This window comes from Haliotis rufescens, unplaced genomic scaffold, assembly GCF_023055435.1.
Source record: "Haliotis rufescens isolate VD_foot unplaced genomic scaffold, xgHalRufe1.0.p SCAF_4, whole genome shotgun sequence".
Classification (NCBI taxonomy): Eukaryota; Metazoa; Mollusca; class Gastropoda; order Lepetellida; family Haliotidae; genus Haliotis; species Haliotis rufescens.
Window position 1 is genome coordinate 2,420,876 of NW_025964112.1, and position 13,999 is coordinate 2,434,874.

General features: G+C 40.2%; 1 protein-coding gene across 1 annotated transcript in view; it reads left to right on the forward strand.

The window, feature by feature from the left end:
• LOC124149905 (dnaJ homolog subfamily C member 10-like) overlaps positions 1 to 13,999 on the forward strand; it is a 37,305-nt gene that overhangs the window by 2,635 nt on the left and 20,671 nt on the right. Inside the window, exons 2-13 of the mRNA XM_046521746.2 lie at positions 3,543 to 3,777; positions 4,716 to 4,881; positions 5,765 to 5,815; positions 6,689 to 6,774; positions 7,579 to 7,704; positions 8,694 to 8,859; positions 9,194 to 9,237; positions 9,903 to 10,025; positions 10,249 to 10,338; positions 11,245 to 11,364; positions 11,862 to 11,973; positions 13,829 to 13,965. Coding sequence (XP_046377702.2) covers positions 3,595 to 3,777; positions 4,716 to 4,881; positions 5,765 to 5,815; positions 6,689 to 6,774; positions 7,579 to 7,704; positions 8,694 to 8,859; positions 9,194 to 9,237; positions 9,903 to 10,025; positions 10,249 to 10,338; positions 11,245 to 11,364; positions 11,862 to 11,973; positions 13,829 to 13,965 — 1,404 coding nt within the window. The 5' untranslated portion in view covers positions 3,543 to 3,594. The remainder of the gene's footprint in view (positions 1 to 3,542; positions 3,778 to 4,715; positions 4,882 to 5,764; positions 5,816 to 6,688; positions 6,775 to 7,578; positions 7,705 to 8,693; positions 8,860 to 9,193; positions 9,238 to 9,902; positions 10,026 to 10,248; positions 10,339 to 11,244; positions 11,365 to 11,861; positions 11,974 to 13,828; positions 13,966 to 13,999) is intronic.

The following is a 13,999-nucleotide window of genomic DNA, read 5'->3' on the forward strand; positions in this document are numbered from 1 at the left end:
AACTTTGGAAAGCCTTGAAAATCACAAAATAGCTAAAAAAGCCTTGAATTTGTACTGAATGATATATACTTGTTTTTGAAAGTATCAAAAGTTATGGCTTAATTTATTTTATTTGTTGGTTGTGAAAATGTTGTTGCGGCTAATGTATGGTATGCTGGATTTTTAGAAAATGTTGAGTGACTAAGGCTTACAACCCCAATAAAAAAGCTTTGAAAATGACAGTTGTAAGCCTTTATAAGGCCTTGAAGTTTTGTGTCTTGTATCTGTATGAACCTTGAGTATGTGCCCCTGGTAGGCAAATTGGGAAAAAACGTTATTTTGTTCAAAATTGGGATTTTTTAAATGTTAATAGTTTCTTAGAGGAATTTTGAGATTGCATTTAATACAATAAGTGAAAAAGAAACATTAAAAACTGTTCCTATCTATTGGTCTTAGTTTTAGTGAATACAGTTTTTTTTCTACAAAGCCATAAATTTAGTAAATACATAGTACTTAACATAAATTGGGAAATGTTTAGTTCCAATTTGGGAATTTTTAATGACATTTAGGGCTGAATTTCAGCTTTGTGCAGGTTGAGATAAATCCCTGCCAATAGCATACACCTCACCAAACAAAACAAAGTGTGAAAATGATAACAACCTTAACAGGATACTCAATTATACTCAACTAACGGAGTAACTGTAGTCTGTAGTCATGGTAATGTAGACAAGATCATAACAGCATGAACTGATTGCGTTTTATGGCTGCGTCTTGTGTGCTGTATATTTATCGGGGATTGATGAACATCATTACTTCATTGTGCTGAGAAATTAGGTTTAGTAGCAGTAGCCTATGGCCTTTCCAATTCAGTGAGTAATTTCATGCTATTTAGGCTGATGTTGATGTTTCAGATGACTGAGCTAGTCTTGTCTAGTTCATCAGGGTGTGGCTAAGGTTTTAGGATTAAGAATTCCATCCAGTACAGCACTCAAGCTGTTCTATCCTATGTTTGAATCCATTGATCTGTAAATCATTACCCATAAACACATTCGTCATCAATATGCAACCAATTAAGTATTTTTTTCATTTATGCTATAATCAATTCAACTCTTTTGACATACAATTTCGAGAGATTGCAGACCAGAAAGGACGACCTATAACGTTAACTGACAAACTGATTATAATCAGTGATAAAATCCCAATCTTCGGGTGATCTATCTAAATGCAAGAGACAGCCCATCATTGCTCTATGTCAAGTTTAAGGTGGAGTTGTAACCAAGTTGAATAGTTTAAGAGGAAAGCTAATAGATAAACAAACAACAACTGAAAATACATGTTTGATCTCCCTAAACTTGTGTCAGTAGGATCTGTCATTACAGGAAAGGTTGGCTCCTTACTCATCATGCTCATGCAGTAATTAATTAAAATCTAATTTTATTTTTAAATATAACAACTTATCCAAAGCATAGAGTTGCTGCAGATAAGATACCTCAGGTTTTAGTCCTGCTTACCTAGCTGTTTTCCAAAGACTTGATAGATTCTACTTTAAAAGTTTAAGGACATTAACATGGTTCTGGTATTGTCATTGACAAGTGCAACATTTACTGCTGCACATGTATATATAAACAATTGTCTTATGCAAAGTTAAAATAACAGTACTAGACAAAATCTCTCTTCAAAGTGTTGTCAACTGTTGCACACAACCCTTGGAATATCATGATGCTTGCATGGCATATACATTTACCATTCTTACCAGCTGGTACAGGTATAGTCACTAGTGTAAATCAATGAATTACATATTTCTAATATTACAGAAGATAAGTAAATTCAGTGCATACAGACATTGATTTTGCAAATGAGTACATGTTGAGACTGTTATTACATTAATAATTGTCACCAGGATGTCACCTGAAGTTACTGGTGTTTAAAGTAGGACTCTGCTCCAGTTTATGTCTGGATGTGGTAAATATTACTGTCATGTGTGGAACTTGAGACAGCACCCTTGGGTAATTAGAGTAATCATTACTGCTAAATTCATTAATTGACATACCTCATACACCCTGATAGGGATTTCGCATCAACCTTTCTTTGCTGGTGTTTATGATATCAACCACTGGTTTGGTCTAGATTGATTATTTGCAGATAACTGTCATATAGCTGAAATAATGCTGAGTTCAGTTCAACAAGAAACATCCATTTATACAAATTTGAGTTTTATTTACAAATAAAAGATAGCTACGCGATAAATTGCAATGAGGAATGAAGCGTGGTTTATTTAGTAAGTAAAAAATATCGATTCATACCTTAAATGTTTACATTAATGGTTGTTACACCAAACACTAATTAGTACTGAAAATTAGTGGTAAAAAAGTAAATATTTTCATCCATTGCACCATACTTGACACTGCCAACTGTAAATCATCACTGTGCCAGGTATTTGACTATCCTGTCTATGAAAAATATGGGTTACCACTACAGATACAAGCACATGCACATATCATGAAACGTATCAGATTGTGGGCAAGGTATCGTGATATGTATAGGTTCGCACAGTTGGTGTATCGTCACAGCCCAAGTGTCCAGTAATTGTACCCCATAGATGTTGCTGGGCAACAATATAGATAAATGCAGTGGTCGAAATAAAGCTTCCAAAAGTGGGACAGATAGGACAGTCAGTATTAGGGAAAAAAGTACAGATAATCGACATGAAAATTGAGAGAATATGCGGGAAAGACCTTATTAATTTACCCCCCAACCCCCTGTTAAAAATGTTCTTGTCCAACATTGTCACAGTCAGCTTCTATTCAGGGAGGCATCATTATTGAATATGAGTAAATGTTTTTCAAAGCGTGTGCTTTTTACTTATATCCTTACAGAGGCTGTACATAATGTTGATATCGCGTATAACAAATAAACAACTCCCACTCGTCGTTTATTTCTTAATTACAAATGAAGTTTTGAATGGCTTGAATCAAACACACTATCGGGACTGCCAGTAATTGGCCTGAGTGAGATCCTCTTTTAACATGTCCATGAAAGCTCCACTTAAAATTTAAAAGGCAAAAGACCGCCTCCGTGGTCTTGTGGTAGAGCGTCCGCCCGGAGAGCGGAAGGTCCAGGGTTCGATCCCGGGCCGCGTCATACAAAAAGACGTTAAAAGATTGTACTTGTTGTTACCCTGTCTGGCGCTCGGCATTAAGGGGCTAAAACAAGTACTGGTCGGCTCGGAGTCAGTATACTGTGTCTGAGTGGGGTATTCATGTTAAACTGCGGCATGGTATCTCAGTGAGCTAGCACTATAAATCGGCATCAGTCCGGACTAGTACAAGCAGCCACACACACACATACACGTGCATGCACGTCGCTATATAAGTGCAATAATCTTGGACGCGACGTTAAACCCAATTTCACCTCACCTTAAAAGGCAAAAATGATCATTATTATATAAAGTCATACATTGTTATAATATATAACAAAGATTCATGGTGTTGAATACCATTGTATTACAATTCTATTCAATTCTTATTTTTGTTTCAATTTGAGATTCTGTGTTGATGCTCCAGGTGACAAGACCCTGAAGCAAGACCCCGTTCACCTGTGCCTTGACAAGAACCAATGGATGTGTCTGCGCTGTGTGCGTGGTTACAAGTGTGGCTTGTAGCTAGTCTTGTTTGTGTGAACCTAGTGATAGCGGAGGACTTCTATGACCTGTTGGGAGTTGGCAGAAGTGCCAATACTAAGGAGATCAGGAAGGCATTCAAGAAAATTGCAGTTAAAGCACATCCAGACAAAAATGTCGTAAGTTCTCCCCTCGACTTGTGCTTTGACCCCACACAGAAATGTGATGGAAATGGGATTATTGGGCCAATTCAGTTCTTAGACAATCAGACATTAGAGAGGTCTATAGACATGGTTGACATCCACATATATTCAAGATCTATGTATTTCTCGGCATGCTTTGTAAGTGACATGTGAGACCACTACCACATCAGCAAAGTATATGTGTGTTTGTAAGCCTTGCTCAGCAGTGTTCCAGCTACATGTGTATGACGGTTGTCAGTAATAACAGTTCTTTACAAGACAAAACAGTGATTGATATTGTCTCCTCCAGGCTCAATTATTTATGGACCGCCTCCGTGGTCAAGTGGTAGAGCGTCCACCCAGAGAGCGGAAGGTTCGGGGTTCGACCCAAGGCCGCATCAATCCAAAAGCGCTCGGCATTAAGGGGCTAAATCGGGGACTGGTCGGCTCGGAGTCAGTATACTGTGTCTGAGTGGGGTATTCATGTTAAACTGCGGCATGGTATCTCAGTGAGCTAGCACTATAAATCGACATCAGTCCGGACTAGTACAAGCAGCCACACAAACACACACACAGGAACATGCCCGCTGCTATATAAGTGCAATAATCTTGGATTCATTTTAAACCCCATTTCACCTCATTTCACCTCACCTCACCTCAGTTATTTACAGGCCGCTGTCACATTGCTGGAATATTGCTTAGATCTGCAGTTAATTGTTTTAATTTTTATTTTAAATTTTATGCCATAATCAAGTACTTTATGTTGATAATGTGAAAGAGAAAATTCGTGTCATAGCTATAACTAATAACTAAGATCTTGGCAACTGATAGTTTAGACTTGGGATATGGGCCGTTCAAACTTTAAAATAAATGAGATGTGCCCATCTGCCTACACCTGTGATAGTATGGTTAAAGATGTACCCATTGCTGTCCAGGATGATCCAAAGGCCCATGAAAAGTTTCTGCGGATCAACCGAGCATACGAGGTTTTAAAGGACGATGATCTACGGAAGAAGTACGACCTGCATGGAGAGGAAGGTTTGGAGGACAAGCAGCAAGGCCGTCACTATGAGAGCTGGCAGTGGTACCAGGATAACTTCGGTCAGGCTTACTTCCATTTCATACCAGTGTGATGAACTAGTTGCTGTGATCATAGGGTTAAGGACCATCCCAAATGACAGTATCAGTTTGGATAAATTTCGTTCAAAGTTCAAACCTTTTAAACCTGTATTCCTCTGAAGGTTCCATACAGAGCCAAATATAAAAACTAAAGTAAGGACACTTTTACTTCTCCATTGTCATGTTATAAACTAAAAATAACAGATTTTACTGAAATATTGTCAGAATTTGTCAGTGTTTGAAATAGTAACAGTAGTCTGAAAACTGAATCAAGTAACCATGGTAACATTTAGGTCAACCTAGTAAGTTCATCTAACAATTGTCCATATTATTAACATGACTAACACTTCACAATCTTCTTGGATAAAGCACATCAAGATGTTGCCTTTATATTCTTTTAATTTCTTTTCTTGAAACTCTTTTTGACAAGATTCCAATGGAAACAAACATGAGGATGATTGACGGAAAAGACACAAAAGCAGATTTGGTTTCTAGAAGTTCTTATCTCATATGTTATTTAGTTATATTTACCGTTTCTTTATAGCTTCTTATCTTGAATGTTCTGTTTTGAACTTAATATTACACATGTACTTCCGAAACAACTTTACGACAACATGACCAATATCCAGTCCCCAACAGAGTAGCCTCCCTTGAGGTAATTAGCAGAACATACAAAACCGGAGCAATAACCCAGACGATTTGGCTGTTACAATGACTTATTATAAGAGCTGAGTTTGGGTTTGTAGACTTAAAAGGTTTTGGCTGACCACCTTGTCTCAGTTTATCTGCCAGTATTATTGACAACCTTTCTATGCAACAGTGTATGTACAGGGCTGTTTCATGAACTGTCACACTTTTATCCCAGGTATCTATGATGAGGATCCGGAAATAATTACTCTCAGCCGTACTGACTTTGGTAAGTATTAGGACTGCACAGTATTACCAGTGTACCAGTACACTGTGATACGCTTTTCAAACAATACGTTTTGCAGTATGTTTCTGTGTTCTGGTATATTAGGCAAGAAAATAATATAACATGTTTTGTTATTATTTGTATTGTTTAGCCTTCAATTGATTTACACAGAAATTCATTCACAAATGATATTTCCCTTCGAAATGGATTGAGGAAACACAGAAGTGAGTTTTCTCTGAAGTTGTTATCTCCCCTGTATCCATGACTACAATCTGGCGGCGATTGACCATGCTGGATAATATTAACTTTAGTATGTAGAAAATAGGACCTGCATGTACCATGATGTACAGTTAGTGCCAATCACTGTCAGACACTTAAGGACTCAATACGTTGTAATATGTGCAGTCGTATGACTATGCATCTTGACTTTTATGCTTACCTTCAAACACTGTAGCCAGTGTCTCTGCATGTTCTTGGGTACAGCATGCATGATGTATGGTCTTCTGCCCTTTAAACATCTGAGACAAACATCACTTTGGGCTTTCCTCCCACCTTATGCTGACACACCCTGATATAACTAGAATACTGTTGACAGTGGCGTTAAACCCAACTCACTCACACGTTATTTTTCGGAAATGGATGAGGCTGTTTTCTATACTCGTTACGATGGATCTACTTAAGCTAATGTCGAACTTTGACGGATAATTGCATGTTAAAGAGAGATTGTTCCTGTTATCAACAAGTACACAAATAACAGCCTTATGTGGATGTGAAAGTGATGACATTGGTGTACATCTTCGGGAGGCAAGACTTGAGTGTGTAACAGTTACGATTGTTGAAAGCATACCAAGTGTACGTCCCCTCTCTCTGTTACAGAGCAGTCTGTGGAGGGCACGGACGACATCTGGTTCATCAACTACTATTCCACACACTGCTCCCACTGTCACGACCTGGCACCCACTGTAAGTACACCCAAATCACTGGACACGAACACAGCTTTCAACTTCCTGCTGTACATGCCTCAGAGTTGCAATACCTTTTCATTTTGACCCTTTTTTTCAGTTTTGCAGCGTATTAGCTCCTTGAAAAAATCTGAGGTTTCCAACTCCTTGACTTATAATATGAATAGCCAAACAAATAATTTTAATTTTACAAATCTATTTGTTCTCACTTAGATGAAACATTTAGCGTAAGGCATCTAATGTACTGTATTGTATGGGGAACATGGATCATGTTGTATGGTGAACACGTGTACAATGTGTAGCTGCTTCAGCAGTTGTCTCCCATAACCGGGGTAATACATTGTAATATAGATAGCCTATTATGTTTGGTTACAATCTAGGTTCGCCAGATTATGTTTCTAGGTGTGTCAACACCATACCCGTTCTGGTGGGTTTCAGCAAAGTGATAAACGTCTGTGACCTGCATCACTTCAGACTCTCTGTTGGGGGGGGATTAAATAAAAAGTTTCCACCTCATTTGTGTGCTGAGAACCTCAATTTTGAAAACTTGACTCATTCTCGATATTTCTTAACGGCTATTTGGAAATAAGTAGCTCCTTTCAAGTGGGTCATTGTCCAAAACACCCTCATGCATGTTTTGCATTCCTATCCACTATATCATGTAAAACAGAGAAATCTGCTACTGTACCTTTTTACGTATGCACTGAAAATGTTTTTACAAATCTATTGATGTATGGTGAACATGTGTATCCCAGCTTCAGCAGTTGTCGCAGTACAAATCATTGCAATATTTGTTTGTTGTAGTGGCGAGAGGTGGCTAGGCAGCTGGAGGGCGTGATCCGCATCGGGGCTGTCAACTGTGAAGACGACTGGCAACTCTGCCGCATGCAGGGCGTCAGGAGCTATCCATCACTCATCATGTACCCACAGGTGAGCTGTACCCCGTTCCACAATGCGATCATAGTGCTACGAGTTATGATCGTCTTAGCAGTACGATCGCTTTGTAGAGAACAGGGCCCTGGTCCATAGTTGCACGTAACTCATCATATACCCACAGGTGAGTGCTTCCTTAGCTACCAGTCACTCATATTTCTACAGGTGAGGCAGTTCTTGTGACCACTTGTGTGGGGAGTGCTTGCTGTGTTTGTTTAACTCTGTCGCAATTGGTTTTATCACCCATTCCCTTTTTTAGCAGATGTAAGAGGTTTCATGTGTGATACATCTATGTGTAACTCTGGTTAATCTTTCTGACATATGTTTGGCTGAGAGTTTTTGCAATTTCAGTTTAATGCTTGAAAATCCAAGTATTTTCCTGTCAGCTGAGAGAACCTATAAACAACAAAGTCAATGCTTGTCATATGACAATGTTATGATTTCAAAAGTCACGGTCACTTTGAAAGCCATTGATGACTTATGAATAGTTTCATTCAGTTAGTATGGTCCGTAATGTTATTGGTATGGAAACTTTGTATTTGTATCCTGGTTAACATGAATTAGGCTTAAAAAAAGGTTCGTGTACATGGGTTTTTATTATTGGAATTTAACAAAAGTTTATTTACATGATCTCTGGATTGACCTTGGATCAAGGTCATCAGAGATTGTTATTGTCAAACCATGGACCACATGATTTAAATTAATGAGAATTCAAAACATTTTTCAGTTAATATTTACACATTAACACTTCTTTTTTACTCACCATGTGTCAAGGTCATGTCAAATGTCAAAGTCATTCAACATTGACAGACATGTTAACAGTATGATTCTGTCTGTATTTACCCTGTGTACAGTATGCTGCAGTGTCTTTCCTTTTGTAACATCAATGCTAGCAGCTCATAACCACGATTGAAGGTCACAGTGAATATGACTTTGTATATGTTACAGTAGCTAGGACTTGATTTCCAAGCGTTCTGTTTGTGCAGCGTGAGAATTATCACGGTGACCGCAGCACCAAGGTCCTGGTGAAGTATGCGATGCAGCAGCTCAGGGTGAGGGTGGTCGAGCTCTGGGATGGAAATTACAGGACAGAGGTGGACGAAGATGAGAGTGGTCTCCCCTGGGTCATTACCTTCTGTGGAGATGGAGGAGGTGGGCTCCTTGATATTGTCTATGATGACAGCTGTTGGAAAACTTTATTAAAAAAGAAAATGAATACATGAGAAGGCTACCAATTGGTAATGGCAACGTTGAATTGTATTTGGTTGGGGACCAAGATAACAGGGACAATCAGTGTGCTTCCAGCTGTCACGCCCTGATATGGATTATTATCATTAAGTTGTGACAGGTGGACAGGCTATTATCTTTGACACTTTGGAATAAAATATGGATATGGAATGCACAGATAGTTGTCATATGTTATTGATATTTATATGTCATATGTGAATGTTGTCATGATTTAACATGGAAAATTATGTATTTGCAGATTGCTTGGAAGAAAAAAACAGTTTGAAATTGGCTGCCATGCTGGTAAGCAAACTGGGAAAATGACAGGCTTTATATGTATGGCATTGTTCTTGAATCAAGTCATATTTTGCTAATGGTACACTGCTAAGATGTAGGCAAAATTATGCCATGGACAATTGTCTCCAATTGGGCCCTCTGTCCTCCCACAACTCCGTCAATACACAAGCGACTGAATTAGGTTTAATCAAGAATTGACTTTGATAGTTTTTGCTTACATGGAGGTTTAAGTTTAAAGAAGTTTGTACACACTGTGTAAATCTGCATAGAGGCTAGGACTATAAACTTTCCAGGTTATTACAAGCATGCAGAGGCACGCGCACGCGCACTCTCACACACACGCACTCACATTTGCTCACACATTTGAGTGAGTGAGTATTATTTTACTCAGCTTGTAGCAATATTCCAGCAATATCACAGAGGGGGACACCAGAAATGGGCTACACACATTGTAGGGAGTCACATTTACCCATGTGGGGAATCAAACTCGGGTCTTTGGTGTGACAAGCAAATGCCTTAACCGCCAGGCTACCCCACTCACCTCACCTCACCTTACCTCACCTTACCTCACCTTACCTCACCTCACCTCACCTCACCTCACCTCACCTCACCTCACCTCACCTCACCCCTCCTTGTTGAGTGAGCTATTGACTTAATGCCTCTGTTTCCAGGAGGAGTTAGTGAGGGTGGGCAGCATCAACTGCCACACCAGCGCCGACCTGTGCGGGATGCTGGACCATGAGTATGGCACCTACTTCTACGGGGCAAACAATGTTGACATTGGTCAGGGGCTGGTGAGTGCAAGAGATGATATCAACAGATGGGAGTTCAATGTTTAAATGGTTTTGTTTTTATGGCCTTTGGAAACTCTTGTACTGAACACAATATTCTGAAATCTAAATCTAAATAAAAATGTATTAAAATTTCAGGTACTGTTAATGAAATTGAAAGTTGTGTGAAGACAATTTTGTCGCTGCGTAAGTCCAGCCATTGTTTATGCTATGTGACTATCTGCAGGAACTGACCAGCCTGGTGGCGCAGGAACTGGCCCGGGACATCCTGTCTCAACTCCCCGATGTCACGCCTCTCGATGAAAAGACCTTCAAGGTGAGGCAGCTACATTGAAATATGAGATATTTAGACATTTTATCCCATGCTCCATCAATTAACATCCTGTTAATTGATGTTGGATACAGATCTTAATGTCTAATGTGACCAAGAGGGGAGGCTTATAATGATCTCTCCACTCACTTTATCTTATCACAACACGAGATGAAATTCATGGTGTTTTCAATATATTTCAATGTGGCAAAACACATTCTAGCAGTCTCTCAACCTTACTCCTCCTTGTGTTCATATCACAAGTATTTATAAGTCTACTCCCAAGCACAAGACCTTTTGTCTAAAAGGAATTTCTAAAGTACCTTAAGTATTTCTGGAAAGATAAGCCTTAAACTTGATTGTTTCTGTTTGTAATCATAATCCAGATGTTTCCTTTTAATGCTTTACATACTTAATTAATATCATATCACCCTAATACATTAAGCTAAGGGAGCGGTGTGCGTCTTTTGAGTAGTATGCTTGTGCAGAGTGGTGCACCTTAATTGTGCCAGGGGGGCGGTCAGGGTAGCCTAGTGGTTAAAGCGTTCGCTCGTCGATCCGAAGACCCGGGTTCGATTCCCGACGTGGGTACAATGTGTGAAGCCCATTTCTGGTGTCCCCCGCCGTGATATTGCTGGAATATTGCTAAAAGCGGCGTAAAATCATACTCACTCACTAATTGTGCCAGGACATGTTTTGATCTTTGCTTTGTTAGTTGGTTCTGGTGGGTTTATCCAGAGCGGTGTCTGTCTATGTCACATGGGCCCTGCCCCTACCAACAATCCGATTCAACATCACATGATTGAAATTGTGTTCAAAGCGGCAAACAAACTAAACTCATCCAGGGTTTTGACAATATTTGTTTTCGCTTACCAATTTAACATGCTTCAGGTTGCTATGGTAATGTTGCAGGAAATCCGAGGGAAGCTAGAGACGGGGCAGGACAAGGCGTGGCTGATCCACTTTGTGGACGGAGAGGGACACCAGGACCTGGAGCTGAGGAAGCTGCCGGCCATGTTGGCGGACTTCCATGTAGGTGGATGCTTCTGGATGCATGTCACCATATCCCCATTGTGTAGATCGATGCTGATGATGTCAATCTCTGGATTGCCTGGTCCAGACCATTTATTTACAGACCACCATCTTATAGCTTGAATATTGCTGAGTGTGGCGTAAAAGAAACAAACAAACCAACAAAATGATTTATGCACGTTAACAGGACTTATACGCGAGTTCATTGTATGTTTTGTATGTAAGTGTGACGTTATGGTGACATTGTTACAGATAGGACGAGTGAACTGTGAGGTGATGACTGTATGTAAGTGTGACATCATGGTGACATTGTTACAGATAGGATGAGTGAACTGTGGGTGATGACTGTATGTAAGTGTGACAGCATGACTGTATGTAAGTGTGACAGTATGGTGACATTGTTACAGTTAGGACGAGTGAACTGTGAGGTGATGACTGTATGTAAGTGTGACAGCATGACTGTATGTAAGTGTGACAGTATGGTGACATTGTTACAGATAGGACGAGTGAACTGTGAGGTGATGAGGGATGCCTGCAGCAACCTGCACATCGTCAAGAGGCCCACCTTCATGGTATTCAAGGAGAGCGGGGGATCAGAGATGTATTACGGTAGGCAACAGTTTATCCTGGCAGCTACAGGCATAGGTTACACTTTGGATGCAACAAGTTTTGTGATTTAGCCAACTTCATCAGCTTGTAATGGCCAGAAGATCCTGGTTTCCTTCTCCACATGAGGACGCAGAGTCATGCTCCTATTTGGAGACTGTACACTTCTGTGGTAAGGAGGGGGCGTGGTTTGCGATGTCGTTGACAAGTTGCAGCCCTGAAGGAGTGCCAGAAGCCTATGATCATGGTTTAAGCCCAAGATTTGCCCTGATTATGTTTGGGTAATAAATTAATATTGACCTTGAGGCCTAGGCCTTGCTGTCAGTCTGACAGCTGCCTTGCCTGATCCAGACTGGATTCTGTACAGTCTGCCAGGTATAGCTGGAATTCTGCTGACTATGTAAAACAACATTCACTCACTTGTCTACAATAATATTCATAATCATAATAGGAGTTATTGACCATCTCGTGAAAGGCAAGGCCTATATGTGCTAAGGGATGCAGATTAGAGACAAACTCCAGAATGCCCATAAAGAGACTTAAGAAACTCTCAGTTAAGTCAAAGCCATAAATACTTACGCTGTACCCGTCGATTCATATTCTTTTGGTATTGTTGATTGGACAAAAAAGGAAATTCAGGGCATTGACAAAAGTGTCATGTCAGACAACAGATCCCACCACCTTCAATCACTTTATATTTACTAGTTATAATGGGAGGGCGTGGTTTGATTAACGTGGAGGCTCTTCATGATAGAATTGTATTATGCACTTTTGCACACATCTATTTGTCTGAAGATCCTCTTGTGAAGCATGTTAAGACTCATGATGAAAACATGGCATTCCAGTTTTCTTAAACTAGCCAAGGATGTGGGACATAATCTCAATGTCAATGTTGATTTTGTTGATGGTTCTGTATTGCTGGACAGTACAGAAATGAGTGTCATCCAAGCGAAATGCCATATAGAATCAGCCCAGATTCAATATTCAAGGAAAGGCTATCTGAACGACCACTGCATCGAATTTATGAGCGGTTTGTTGAGAAGGGGGCAACCTGGCTGGGAACAAGTGATAAATACAAAATCCTTTGGAATAGGCCTGTATACAGCCTCAGACCTATCCAGGCCAACAAAGCTGATCTTGTCCTTTTGGAAAAATCCAATGAAATCATTTATATAGACCTCGCTTTCAAAATGTTACGCTTGCATCCCAAGTACCAAGTTGTTCTTGGTGACTTTGGTTTGGTACGTCCCAATTGGTTGTCTGACATTACGAGAATACCCAGGTTTGCTGCCAGAAATACAGCCCTTCTGACAATCTGGGTAATGCAGAAGGCTGCAGTGTTGGGGAGTCTTCACTTTCTCCGTAAAGTTCTCGATGGGTTCGGCTAGGTAGCGCTTCCTGGGAGAAGTCCCATTGCCTGTCTGGGCTGCATGTTGAGGGGGCAAGGGCCCTGAGCTGATGATGGGCCTAACCAGCCTGACTGTGCCAGGATTATCACCCAAACCGTTTTGCTGCATTTATTTATTTTAATCCGTAAATAATTATACCTATATAATAATGAACTACTATCGCACATTAGTCCATGCACAATGCATGCTCGAAGCGCACCATCATAGTGACAAAAATGGTTAATCTTGAAAGAACATCAGGAACAGAGATGTGGGGCAAGACATGGAGAGTGAAAAGCTTGGAGACTGTCTTATATTAATTGGTTGTGTGCAAATGGAGCATTTATACATGGATGTCACTGGTATCACAATGGTCTGTTGTGTATAAATAGATGATATGTCTTTATTATTTGACTGTACCATGATGTGGTGGTGTCGAAGACGGTTTGCGTAAGAACTGTTTGTTGCAGGTCGCCTGACAGCCCATGACCTGGCTGCGTTTGCCCGAGACAGTGCTGACACCAAGCTGGAAGCACTGAGCCCCCGAGACTTCCCCCAGAGGGTTGTGCTCAGCCAGGATCCTTGGTTTGTCGACTTCTTTGCCCCTGTAAGTTTGGATTATTTGTGATACAATTTGTGAT